This window comes from Notolepis coatsorum (genome assembly GCF_963971535.1).
Source record: "Notolepis coatsorum genome assembly, chromosome: 20".
In the NCBI taxonomy this organism is placed as follows: Eukaryota; Metazoa; Chordata; class Actinopteri; order Aulopiformes; family Paralepididae; genus Notolepis; species Notolepis coatsorum.
In genome coordinates, this window is record NC_140184.1 from 29,527,470 (window position 1) to 29,542,179 (window position 14,710).

At 47.2% G+C, this 14,710-nt stretch overlaps 1 protein-coding gene across 1 annotated transcript in view; it reads right to left on the minus strand.

Moving 5' to 3' along the window:
* fbn1 (fibrillin 1) overlaps positions 1–14,710 on the minus strand; it is a gene marked incomplete at its 5' end in the record, with an annotated part of 169,565 nt that overhangs the window by 119,812 nt on the left and 35,043 nt on the right. Inside the window, 1 exon segment of the mRNA XM_084337094.1 lies at positions 6,921–7,118. Coding sequence (XP_084193220.1) covers positions 6,921–7,118 — 198 coding nt within the window.

Genomic DNA, 14,710 nt, shown 5'->3' on the forward strand with positions numbered 1-14,710 from the left:
GACACCCCGTGTAACACAAAAAAAAACCACCAAACAAATTTCTAGGGGTAAAAGATCCCGGACGAGCCCCCAACTGTTACGACCCTGGCTCATGGGCACGCAACCTATGTGCAAACCAACACCAACACCCCGTGCTCTAACTCAAAGTGCTACTATATCAAGGAACTATTAATGTAAATGTAAACTAATGTACTAATGTAAACCCAACGGACAAGGACTGGAAGAACCTGACAGCTCTTCCTCTAAGCACAGACACTGCATGTGTGTTACTAGGGCTGGCTTTAAAGCTCCCAGCAGGTAACCAATCAGCACTAATTGGCTAATTGGCAGCCCTCACCTGCATCCCCCGTGACACAGGAGTGATCAGGTCTGCCTGCACAGTGACACAGGAGTGATCAGGCTCCTGGTACATAACACTACCATTGTATATGTATACCTGTATAACTGTACAGACTGTGCATACATCAGTTTAGCATATATTACCAGCTTGTTATATATATATATATCACATTGAATCACTTGTACATTGTATATTGTTAATGTACTTGTGAATTTTCACTTCTGTACTCACTTCTTTTCGTTGTACTGTACTTGTGTTGTGCAATGACAATACATTTTAATCTAATCTAATCTAATCTAATCTAATCTATCCTTACATCCACCAATCCATCCATCTATCCATTCACCATTTGTGTAGCACAACCAAAGGTGCACACCTGGGCTGGGAGTGCTACATTAATTCATATTATCATACATACATTCATACATATTATCATTAAGGCTGTCAGTTAAGTTAATGCGGTATTAACGTGTTAACGCCCAATTCTATTAACGCCACTATTTTTTTAACTCACGATTAACTTTTAAGAAATGTTTAATATTTTTTTTATCCACTTTTTCTCCCATTTTCTATTTTTCTCCCATCCCAATTTTCGTATCATCCAATTCAACCCTCCCCTGTCTTTGAACGCTGTTTCATGCCTCCCACAAGCCGGCTGCAATGTGGACTAAGTCATACATAGCACGAGTCCCCTCCGATACTCTAGGTAACAGCAGTCGCATCTTTCCACCTGCGCGGCTCGATCCTTCAGCGTCAGGGGTCTGGGCTTTGGAGGGGCCCCGCCCCCGTCGCTTCCTGATTCTACTGCGCAGGCGCACCAACCGACCTGTAGGAGTCACTGTCCACAACGCCCGATCCCCACCCATCAGTTTCCCTCCCCCTAATACTGCCAATGTGTATTAGTGCGGACGACCAGCTAAACTGAAAGCAATGTGGAGCGCTGGGCTCGAACAGGGAGGCGAACCTGTTCGAGCCCAGTCTCCAGTATTCGTGGTGAGCGCCTTGCCCACTGCACCACGTAGCCGCCTATAGAAATTTTACATTTTTTATTTTGTATTTTTACTAGACTTCACTCAGGTGTATTATTGATGCTCTCATTGATACTATGTTTGTTTCTGAAGTGTGTGTGTGTGTGTGTGTGTGTGTGTGTGTGTGTGTGTGTGTGTGTGTGTGTGTGTGTGTGTGTGTGCGTGTGTGGTGTGTGTGTGTGTGTGTGTGTGTGTGTGTGTGTGTGTGTGTGTGTGTGTGTGTGTGTGTGTGTGTGTGTGTGTGTGTGTGTGTGTGTGTGTGTGTGTGTGTGTGTGTGTGTGTGTGAGAGAGAGAGATAGAGAGAGAGAGAGGGGGGGTGAGAGAGATGAGGAAGGGGCAAGAGAGAAAGAGAGCTGGGAGAGTGTGTGTGTGAGAGAGAGGGGGGGGGGGTGATTACTCAGCCCTTGTGTGGGTGAATGTAACAAGTTCCTAACGTTTTCTTTCCCCTATTATTTCATGCACACTTTATTCATTGTTTTAAATTATAATTTTCTTTTAAGTTATTTGTTCTGTTTTGAATTTGATGCAAATTTGCAATGCATGAGGGTCATCCTTTTGTGTTAAATGGCTGTATAAAGCAAGCATTTGTTGACTCGCATGTTGATAAGAGTATTAAAACTTGGAAAAAGATCAGTTTAAGGTAGATACAAAAAAAGCGATTAATTTGCGATTAATCGCGAGTTACCTATGGACAATCATGCGATTAATCAGATTAAATATTTTAATCGATTGACAGCACTAATTATCATACATACATTCATTCATTCATCTTATCATTCATACATACATTTTATATTTATTAGGTTATTATGGTTGTGGGTTTTATTGGTGTTGCTGTTTGCTTGGTATGTTAATGAAAACATTTCTGTATATAGTGTGTAGGAAACTGTTAACGAATTGACGTGTAGGTTGTTTATTAATGTGTGGCCCCTGTGTAAAGCCTGATGTGAGGCTATACCAGGTGTTCATGAGGGCTGCACTGGCCCTGTGTGAAGCCTGATGTGAGGCTATACCAGGTGTTCATGAGGGCTGCACTGGCCCTGTGTGAAGCCTGATGTGAGGCTACACCAGGTGTACATGAGGGCTGCGTGAAGCCTGATGTGAGGCTACACCAGGTGTACATGAGGGCTGCGTGAAGCCTGATGTGAGGATATACCAGGTGTACGTGAGGGCTGCGTGAAGCCTGATGTGAGGCTATACCAGGTGTTCATGAGGGCTGCGTGAAGCCTGATGTGAGGCTATACCAGGTGTTCATGAGGGCTGCGTGAAGCCTGATGTGAGGCTACACCAGGTGTTCATGAGGGCTGCACTGGCCCTGTGTGAAGCCTGATGTGAGGCTATACCAGGTGTACATGAGGGCTGCGTGAAGCCTGATGTGAGGATATACCAGGTGTACGTGAGGGCTGCGTGAAGCCTGATGTGAGGATATACCAGGTGTACGTGAGGGCTGCGTGAAGCCTGATGTGAGGCTACACCAGGTGTACATGAGGGCTGCGTGAAGCCTGATGTGAGGCTATACCAGGTGTACGTGAGGGCTGCATGAAGCCTGATGTGAGGCTATACCAGGTGTACGTGAGGGCTGTGTGAAGCCTGATGTGAGGCTACACCAGGTGTACGTGAGGGCTGCATGAAGCCTGATGTGAGGCTATACCAGGTGTACGTGAGGGCTGTGTGAAGCCTGATGTGAGGCTACACCAGGTGTTCATGAGGGCTGCGTGAAGCCTGATGTGAGGCTATACCAGGTGTACGTGAGGGCTGTGTGAAGCCTGATGTGAGGCTACACCAGGTGTACGTGAGGGCTGCGTGAAGCCTGATGTGAGGCTATACCAGGTGTACGTGAGGGCTGTGTGAAGCCTGATGTGAGGCTACACCAGGTGTACGTGAGGGCTGCGTGAAGCCTGATGTGAGGCTATACCAGGTGTACGTGAAGGCTGCGTGAAGCCTGATGTGAGGCTATACCAGGTGTACATGAGGGCTGCGTGAAGCCTGATGTGAGGCTATACCAGGTGTACGTGAGGGCTGCGTGAAGCCTGATGTGAGGCTACACCAGGTGTACATGAGGGCTGCGTGAAGCCTGATGTGAGGCTGCACCAGGTGTACATGAGGGCTGCGTGAAGCCTGATGTGAGGCTATACCAGGTGTACGTGAGGGCTGCGTGAAGCCTGATGTGAGGCTATACCAGGTGTACATGAGGGCTGCGTGAAGCCTGATGTGAGGCTATACCAGGTGTACATGAGGGCTGCGTGAAGCCTGATGTGAGGCTATACCAGGTGTACGTGAGGGCTGCGTGAAGCCTGATGTGAGGCTACACCAGGTGTACATGAGGGCTGTGTGAAGCCTGATGTGAGGCTATACCAGGTGTACGTGAGGGCTGCATGAAGCCTGATGTGAGGCTATACCAGGTGTACATGAGGGCTGCGTGAAGCCTGATGTGAGGCTACACCAGGTGTACATGAGGGCTGCGTGAAGCCTGATGTGAGGCTATACCAGGTGTACGTGAGGGCTGCGTGAAGCCTGATGTGAGGCTACACCAGGTGTACGTGAGGGCTGTGTGAAGCCTGATGTGAGGCTACACCAGGTGTACGTGAGGGCTGCGTGAAGCCTGATGTGAGGCTATACCAGGTGTACGTGAGGGCTGCGTGCAGCCTGATGTGAGGCTACACCAGGTGTACATGAGGGCTGCGTGAAGCCTGATGTGAGGCTACACCAGGTGTACATGAGGGCTGCGTGAAGCCTGATGTGAGGCTACACCAGGTGTACATGAGGGCTGCGTGAAGCCTGATGTGAGGCTACACCAGGTGTACATGAGGGCTGCGTGAAGCCTGATGTGAGGCTACACCAGGTGTACGTGAGGGCTGCGTGAAGCCTGATGTGAGGCTATACCAGGTGTACGTGAGGGCTGCGTGAAGCCTGATGTGAGGCTACACCAGGTGTACATGAGGGCTGCGTGAAGCCTGATGTGAGGCTACACCAGGTGTACATGAGGGCTGCGTGAAGCCTGATGTGAGGCTACACCAGGTGTACATGAGGGCTGCGTGAAGCCTGATGTGAGGCTACACCAGGTGTACGTGAGGGCTGCGTGAAGCCTGATGTGAGGCTACACCAGGTGTACGTGAGGGCTGCGTGAAGCCTGATGTGAGGCTACACCAGGTGTACGTGAGGGCTGTGTGAAGCCTGATGTGAGGCTACACCAGGTGTACATGAGGGCTGTGTGAAGCCTGATGTGAGGCTACACCAGGTGTACATGAGGGCTGTGTGAAGCCTGATGTGAGGCTATACCAGGTGTACATGAGGGCTGCGTGAAGCCTGATGTGAGGCTACACCAGGTGTACATGAGGGCTGCGTGAAGCCTGATGTGAGGCTACACCAGGTGTACATGAGGGCTGCGTGAAGCCTGATGTGAGGCTACACCAGGTGTACGTGAGGGCTGTGTGAAGCCTGATGTGAGGCTACACCAGGTGTACGTGAGGGCTGTGTGAAGCCTGATGTGAGGCTACACCAGGTGTACGTGAGGGCTGTGTGAAGCCTGATGTGAGGCTACACCAGGTGTACGTGAGGGCTGCGTGAAGCCTGATGTGAGGCTACACCAGGTGTACGTGAGGGCTGTGTGAAGCCTGATGTGAGGCTACACCAGGTGTACGTGAGGGCTGCGTGAAGCCTGATGTGAGGCTACACCAGGTGTACATGAGGGCTGCGTGAAGCCTGATGTGAGGCTACACCAGGTGTACATGAGGGCTGCGTGAAGCCTGATGTGAGGCTATACCAGGTGTTCATGAGGGCTGCGTGAAGCCTGATGTGAGGCTATACCAGGTGTACGTGAGGGCTGCGTGAAGCCTGATGTGAGGCTACACCAGGTGTACATGAGGGCTGTGTGAAGCCTGATGTGAGGCTACACCAGGTGTACGTGAGGGCTGCGTGAAGCCTGATGTGAGGCTATACCAGGTGTACATGAGGGCTGCGTGAAGCCTGATGTGAGGCTACACCACACCAGGTGTACATGAGGGCTGCGTGAAGCCTGATGTGAGGCTACACCAGGTGTACGTGAGGGCTGCGTGAAGCCTGATGTGAGGCTATACCAGGTGTACATGAGGGCTGCGTGAAGCCTGATGTGAGGCTACACCAGGTGTACATGAGGGCTGCGTGAAGCCTGATGTGAGGCTATACCAGGTGTACATGAGGGCTGCGTGAAGCCTGATGTGAGGCTACACCACACCAGGTGTACATGAGGGCTGCGTGAAGCCTGATGTGAGGCTACACCAGGTGTACATGAGGGCTGCGTGAAGCCTGATGTGAGGCTACACCAGGTGTACATGAGGGCTGCGTGAAGCCTGATGTGAGGCTACACCAGGTGTACATGAGGGCTGCGTGAAGCCTGATGTGAGGCTACACCAGGTGTACATGAGGGCTGCGTGAAGCCTGATGTGAGGCTACACCAGGTGTTCATGAGGGCTGCATGGGCCCAAGGGAGGCGGCCTTCACCTGCTCAGTTACAGTGAAGGGAACCTAGCGAAGCGCCGTAAGTGTTTTGTTTGTTTGTTTAGTATTTTGTGAGTTATTGGGGAACTCATTTGAAATAGTAGGAATAGTGTATTTCTTGTTTTGTTATTTCGCTTGTGTCACTTTTTGTAAAATAATGTCACCTCTGCACCGTGGGACGCAGGCAAATAAAACAACACCAAGATAATCTTTCCCACTATGCCATCGTTTGTGGGAGTTTTGAGGAGTTTGAGAAAGAACCCCGTCCACACCATTCCTTCCTTCCATCCATCCATCCATCCATCCATCCATCCATCCATCCATCCATCCATCCATCCATCCATCCATCCATCCATCCATCCATCCATCCATCCATCCATCCATCCATCCATCCATCCATCCATCCATCCATCCATCCATCCATCCATTCACTGTGTTGAGGAGGGGCTAAAGATGGCCTGGTTCTGGTGAGTCCCAACATGGCAAGACCTCAGCCATGTCTTCATGAGCCTGGGTCGCAGACCAACACCACATTTACTACATTAGCCTTTATGAGCTAATGTCATGTATCAGGGACTGTATGTTCCCCCGATTCCCGTCTCCTCAGCAGTGGTCCTGATGTTGTTGGGTCGGGAGAGGGCTGGCTTACCAGAAATGAGCCACACGTGGCACCGCCACTGAACCGTGTTACTGCCCCTGACAGTCCCACCACAGTGGGTGTCTGTGGGCATTCCATACACACACGGGGGGTCCTGCCACCCACCCCAATATAACCCAATTAGAACTAATCCTCCGGGAGGGGAGCATGGGTGGAGGCGAGGGGGGGGGGGTGGGGGGGCGAGTTGGAGAGGGGCAAAGAGGGACATGGAGGGAGGAGACTGAGAAGACGAGGGGTTAAAACAGGCATGGAAAGGGACAAGAGCCACTGGGTGACTTTTCACACGCCAAGAAGGGAAGGACATGCAGGGAGAGAGTGAGAGAGAGAGAGAGAGAGAGAGAGAGAGAGAGAGAGAGAGAGAGAGAGAGAGAGAGAGAGAGAGAGAGAGAGAGAGAGAGAGAGAGAGAGAGACTTCACCTTGGCACGCTCCAGAGCGGTGGTTGGGTATGAAGCCTCGCCGACAGGGCTGAGGCTGGGCGGGGCACATCTCACAGGGGTGTCCCCACGCCCGGCCCACCGTGGCACAGCACAGGGTCTTTGTGCACACAATGCCCGTCAACTGGCCCTGGCACATCTGGTTGCTGACCGAGGCGAAGCACGGGCCGGTCCTGTAGTCTGGAGAATACAACATGTGTGTTAGTACACAAAAATAAACTGTAAAACCGGTGTCTCAGGCCTTCATTCACTATACCAGGGGTCAGCAACTTTTACTATCAAAAGAGCCATTTTTCCCCCTCCCACAAAATAAAATTCCTCTGGAGCCGCAAAACCAATTTACCCTTAAAATGAAGATAACACAGTGTATAACATTTTATATATAGTTATCCCCAAGCATACCCCACATTTAGCATAAAACACCTGACAGTTGCCCGGTGGCAACTGCCACATGGTTGTGCAGCTGGGAAATCTCTGACATCACTGATATGCACATTTTGAGATGACTCAGTTCGGTGAGGGTGAATGTTGTGAGGGGAATTGGAAGAATACGCCTTTATGAGAATTAGAGACATACGTTTTATTAATATAGGGCCACACGGCCGGGAAACGGTGCTGAATACTGGGAAAGGCCATTTATGAGATAGTACCCCTTTAAATTTAAAATGTTGTACTCTGTTTTTTTTTTTTTTTATAATTTGTTATCTCTGTATTATTATTGTTTCTGTTATCTCCCTGTGAAGTTCTGTGTATTGTTATTGTGGTTATTGTGTTGTCTTGTTTTCATGTAAGTAATAATAAAAAAAAAATGATAAAAAAAAAAGAACACCTGACAGTTGCATACCCAAAGTAATTTGTGATTTATTATACTTTATACTTATAGCACACAGTTTGTTGCATTAATGGAATTATAAAGCAACAAAAAGAAAACGTTTGACTTTTTGTTGCTGTTTTTACCTGTTATAACATAGGAAAACCTCAAACTCTTATGAAGAGGAGAAAAAAGACTGGCTGTGTAGACCTATTTTTAAATAAAACACAGAAGAGGAGACAAAACACTGGTGTCTGTAGACCTACTTTGAAATAAAACCCTGAACTATGCAGGTATATTTGAGTCTTTCCCTTATTTGTGGAAAATCTTTTATCCATGGTTAGCTTACTGGGGGGTCAGAAACTCAAGATTAGCCACTTGCAGACGGCAGGGAGAGGCGCGGGGTGTGACGTACTGTTTGGGTTGATGAAATATTTTTTCATTTCAGTGTCACAGTATGACATCGATCTCCAAAATAAGAGATAAAAATAAAAAAAGTCAAAAAAAGAAATGATAATCTTTAAAATTTTCTTTGCCAGGGAGCCGCAGCTGATTGGCTAAAGAGCTGCATGCGGCTCCGGAGCCGCAGGTTGCCGACCCCTGCACTATACAAACACAAGTCTTACATAGATACAGGGATAGAGTCACTGGAGAACACAGACAGCTTAAGCCTTTATTTCTGGTGCACTAACTAGGTGTAGCCAACATTCGGATGCTACCGCATCTTCGTCAGAGTCCGGAATGGCTCAATCGAACATAGTGCTGGAGTCTCTGTTCTTGTTTGCTATGGTAACACTATGTAAAAGGAAGAGCTCTAAAGAAGGTTTATGATCATGCTAAATGTCAGGAGCTTTCGTGGGAGGCGCTCAGACGTCTGGTAATTGTAATATAAGCAGAATGAGTAAACTTTGACAAATGAAGGATAGACTTTTGGTTCTTTTTGACCAGTTAGCTAAATAATGTGTGTTCAATTTAAACAAATTAATTTATTTAAAAAATATATATATAATAATAATAATGATAAAAAGCAAACCTCAACTTGTATGAGATATTTAAAAGCAAAAACCTAATAATAGAAACCCAAAAATGTGGGAGTTGAAAAACCTAGAAGACTGCCTACTTGATCCTGTGAGCCAAGAAGGGGAAGAGAAAAACAAGAGGCTGTAGCAACTTTCTACCAATGTGCTTCAATCAAGCCAGGCTCCAGAGGTAATACAAGGAAAAGCAACACGCTTCTCCCAGTGTACAAACACAAGCACTCACAATCTTTATCATAGACAGCACTTGTAAAGTAAATCTGGAGTCTACTTATAACGCAATATGGGACATAGAGTATTAGAATAATAAACGCTCAAAAGAGTAAGCAAGAACAGCCCCGAAACATCTGAAATATCAGTCCGGAGAGCGCGCCCGTGTCCTATTCTACCACCGTTCTGTTTCCAGGGTAAGATGGTACCCTGACTCACTCCTAGTTGGCCTAGTGTGCTACTTTAGAATCCCCTCTGCTCAGAACTCCAGCAATACACAATCTGGGGAATAGGTCATCATTCAAAGGGCCAGTTGAGGCTGATGGACGGGGTATGTCTATGAAACACAGTGGGTGATTTCCATGCCAGCCACAGCAGACCTACTAGAGCTGACTTAGCAGCTGGAAGGTGTAACGCCATGGATACATACAACGATATGGCAAATAAATACATGTTCATACTATATATTTAAGTTAATCAAACACATATAAATGGAAAACATTTGATGAAATAGCACCATGACACATTGTAATTTGTACTGTAAAATGAAATATGTCAAATACCGCTATATTGTCAAAACTACAAAAGATATTCACAAGATAATTTGGTCATATCACCCAGCCCTATAGTAGCAGGGATGGAAGTAGTCCCTGTCTCACTCACTCACTCACTCACTCACTCACAATCTCCTCATCTCTCCAACTCTTTTAAACCTCTTTCTCTATACCTTCACCCCGTATCCTAATGTCTGCATATTCCATCCCCTCTACTCATCCTCCCCTCCAATACCTTCATCCATATATCCCTCCTCCTTCTCAACCACCTTATTAACCCTCAGACAAAACATAAACACTGATGGATATCGGGGGAAGGACAGAAAGATGGTCAAATAGAGACGGATAGAAACGGGTAGAGAAAGAGAGAGATAGAAAGACACATGGAGAGATATAGAAAGAGATAGAGAGGCAGAGATAGAAATACCGAGAGATGCACAGAGAGTGATAGAGAGAAGGAGAGAGATGGACAGACAGGGAGAAATACAGATAGATAGAAATACAGAGAGAGGAGAGAGAGAGAGAGAGAGAGAGAGAGAGAGAGAGAGAGAGAGAGAGAGAGAGAGAGAGAGAGAGAGAGAGAGAGAGAGAGAGAGAGAGAGAGAACTCATCCCTCCCAATAGAATCTGGACAGAATCCAAAAGCAAAAATCATTTCCACATTTCGCAGCAGACAACAGACAGCGAGAGGAAAGAGGGAGTCCCGTTCCAACATTACAGTCGTTTTAAAACAAACGAGACATTGTGCGTTTCCCGTGTGGACCGGGGCCCAGCCTAGACCCGTCACGTGCACCTCAGGCCTCCACGGGCCTCTCCGTCTCTGGCTCCAGCCCTGTGTGAAACAGAACTGGGTCATCTCTCTCTCTCTCTCTCCCCCTCTGTCTCTCTATCTCTTACTCTCTCTCTCCCACATCTTTCATTCTTCACTCTTCACTCTCTCTCTTCTCTCGGTCTCTTTCTCCTCTCCCTTTCTCTCCCCCTCTCTTGCTCTTTCTCCCTCTTCTCTCTCTCCTTTCTCTCCCTCTCTTGCTTTTTCTCTCACTCCTCTCCCTCTCTCTCCCCTCTCATCCCTGCTCGCTCCCTCTCTCTCTCTCTCTCTCTCTCTCTCTCTCTCTCTCTCTCTCTGTCTCTCTCTCTCTGAATGGTATGCAGTGGAGGCTGAAAGCTTTAACAGGTGTGAGGAGGATACCAGCCCTCTCCTCCTCTCTGGAGTGATGGTGATGAGACTCATCGACCTCCTCACTACAGCAGAGCACCAGCCCCTGGCTAGATACCCGTCTGACCTGGTCCTGTGTAGAGCACGGCACTAACACTGCCAGGGTTAGGAGGCCACCCATGCTATATACACTCATGGTGCTGTAAGGCACTTTGGATAAAATGTCTATTAAATGGCAAATGTAAGGCTGGGTATAATTCGATTTTTTTTTCAATACCAGTGCTAATACCAATACCTGGGATTCAATACCTATACGAAAATTATATATAAGGTATATTTCCGATACCTAATATGCATCACATGTGCTCTATATGCCAATCAGAGGCTCTGTTACACTTTGGATTGGTTGAAGAAACAGCCTTATATCTTGGAACAAACATGCTTATGCACTGACCCTCATGAGATGAATTACTTAACTACCATGTTTCAGAATAGCGTTATCGAATGACACAGCATTTTTCGATACACTATAGTATGTAAGCAATTAAATCGCATAGCATACAGTATCTAATTTTGATACCCAGCCCTATGGGCATATATTATGTTAATATAATTCTTAGCTCTTTTTGTTTAGCAAGTTCCCAGGTGGGTGTATCCCTCATCAAGACACATTAAGACGGTGTCTGGTTGCTATGTTAAGTTAAGTTAACAATAGTAGTATAAATTGATAATCAGTATGAAAGATTTGACTCTCACTCAATTGTTCTGTGTGAAAAAACCCTACCCATCTGGTATTCAGAGCAGGTTTAAAATAAATGCTAAGAATTATTTCCAAATACAGGGCGGCTGGGTGGCGTAGCGGAGATTGCGCTCGTCACCAATGCAAGAGACTCCGGTCTCGACCCCCCGAGTCAGCGTTGCCTGCGGCTTGGGCCAGTCGTCATACTATCTCAATTGGCAGAGGTAGCAGGTGGAAAGCCGGTGGGTGGGGATTGGACGTTGTGGACAGCGACTCCTACAGGTCGGTTGGGTGACGCCTGTACAGCAGAGACAGGAAGTATCGGGGGCAGCGTGAGCCTCCCACGCGTTACTCGTTGCCGCTGAGGGATCGCGCTGTAGAGGTGAAAAGATGAGACAGCTGCCTCCTCGTGTACCGGAGGGGACATGTGATGCAAGGCTTGGTCCACATTGCAGCCAACCAGTGGGAGGCATGGTCTAACAACGTTCGAGACAGGGGAGGGTAGAATTGGACAATACGAAATTGGGATGGGAGAAAAATAGAAAATGGGGAGAAAAAGTAGATAAAAAAAAAAAAAAAAAAAAAAAACTACCCATCTGGTATTCAGAGCAGGTTTAAAATAAATGCTAAGAATTATTTCCAAATACCATATGACCCAAGTCTGCTGCCTCGGTGGCTACAGGGTGCACCTCTCTGACACAGCACAACAAAGAGATCTAGCGAAGCCTGCATGGGGAGGGCAATTACAGGGGATATGGAACGTTTTCACATGGCGCCCCATATGAAGCAAGTACAGTAGACTGTGTAAATATAGAACCAGGGTTTCCCTTTTCAGCAGATTAAAGTCTACGTGTTATTATTATTGTCTGGCTGCCACACATAATCCATCTGACATAATACCTGTTTATTACAGCCATTACTGGAAGACAAGAGGGACTAAAAACATAAAGATCAGAGCATGAAGCAAACTGAATAGAAGCCACTGAAACAGCCAACAGAGAGGTAAACGGGGAGAGGCTCACAGCTGTAGGAGTGTTATTGCAACAGTCATCCGTTCCCTCTCTCTTTCTCTCTCTTTTCTCTCTCTCTTTTCTCTCTCTCCTGTCTCTCTCTTCTGTCTCTCTCTGTCTCTCTGTCTCTCTGTCTCTCTCTCTCTCTCTCTCGCTCTCTCTCTCTCTCTCTCTCTCTCTCTCTCTCTCTCTCTCTCTCTCTCTCTCTCTCTCTCTCTCTCTCTCTCTCTCTCTCTCTCTCGCTCTCTCTCTCCATGAGCTGTGTACAGCTGGGGGATCCACCCATGTCCTGTACATCTGGGAACAATCGTACATGTTAGCACACACACTCACACTCACACACACACACACACTCACACTCACACACTCACACTCACACACTCACACTCACACACTCACACTCACACTCACACTCACACTCACACACTCACACTCACACTCACACTCACACACTCACTCACACTCACACACTCACACTCACACACTCACTCACACTCACACACTCACACACTCACACTCACACACTCACACTCACACACTCACTCACACACTCACACTCATATCATTGTATATGAATTCCTCTTGTTTCTTTGTTTACATACATTGCTTACAGCTTGTGTTATATTACGTTTTATTGTATTTTCTTTTTTTTGTGGCCATCTTGGTCTATATAACCTACTGTATTGTCAATGTCATAATTTGTCAAGTAATTTGTCAAGTATACTATTATATAGTTATTGTTTATGTGTCTTGTAAGCCTGTATGGGCTGGGCATACACCTGTATGTAAGACACGGAAATAAAAAACCATCCAACATCCATCCATCCACACTCACACTCACGCACTCACACTCACACTCACACACACACACACACACACACACTCACACACACACTCACACTCACGCACTCACACTCACACTCACTCACACTCACACACACACTCACACACTCACACTCACACACACTCACACTCACACTCACACACACACTCACACTCATTCACACTCTCACACACACACACACACACACACACACACACACACACTCACACACACACTCACACTCACACTCACACTCACTCACACTCACACACTCACACACACTCACACTCACACACACACTCACACTCACACACACACTCACACTCACACACACACACACACACTCACACACACTCACACTCACTCACACACTCACTCACACTCACACACACACTCACACTCACACACACACTCTCACACTCACACTCACACTCACACACACACACACTCACACTCACACACACACTCACACTCACTCACACACTCACACTCACACTCACACACACACACTCACACTCACACTCACACACACACTCACACTCACACACTCACACTCACACTCACACTCACACACGCACACTCACACTCACACACACACTCACACTCACACTCACACTCACACTCACACAGAGGGTCTCAGCCAATCTCTAAACTGAGTGGTCCACACAGGGCAGCCGCCCAGAGATGAGCTCAAAACAAAACAACCATAAAAAGGTTGTTTTGCTCACATTTGCGTCCGCTTTACTTTTGGAAACACAACATCAGTTCCTTCAGTAAACATGCATGTTTACATTGTTTAGTGTTCTTTACCATCAGAAGAGATCCAGTATTGAGTTTACACACAACAACGCTGCTTTGGTGTGAAATAGGGGAAAACCCACCAGGAAGTGGGTCAAAAGAGTTTCCTGGATTAACTCCAAATTGTTTGTTTACACAGACATCTGTCCACCTTTTCCAAACCCACCCTTCCTCTCTTGACCCCTCTCAGACTGTGTTCACCACCAATCACACCATACTTTTGTTGTATAATGTGTGTATATCAGCGTATATATGTGTGTCTCTGTGTGTGTGTGTGTGTGTGTGTGTGTGTGTGTGTGTGTGTGTGTGTGTGTGTGTGTGTGTGTGTGTGTGTGTGTGTGTGTGTGTGTGTGTGTGTGTGTGTGTGTGTGTGTGTGTGTGTGTGTGTGTGTGTGTGTGTGCACTCCAGTATCTGGGTGGGACCTTCCCTACAGACAGAAGGCATGTCATCAGAATTCTCTGCTCTCTGTCCACTAACAAGGAGTGTGAAGAAACACACACACACACACACACACACACACACACACACACACACACACACACACACACACACACACACACACACACACACACACACACACACACACACACACACACACACACACACACACACACACACACACACACACACACAC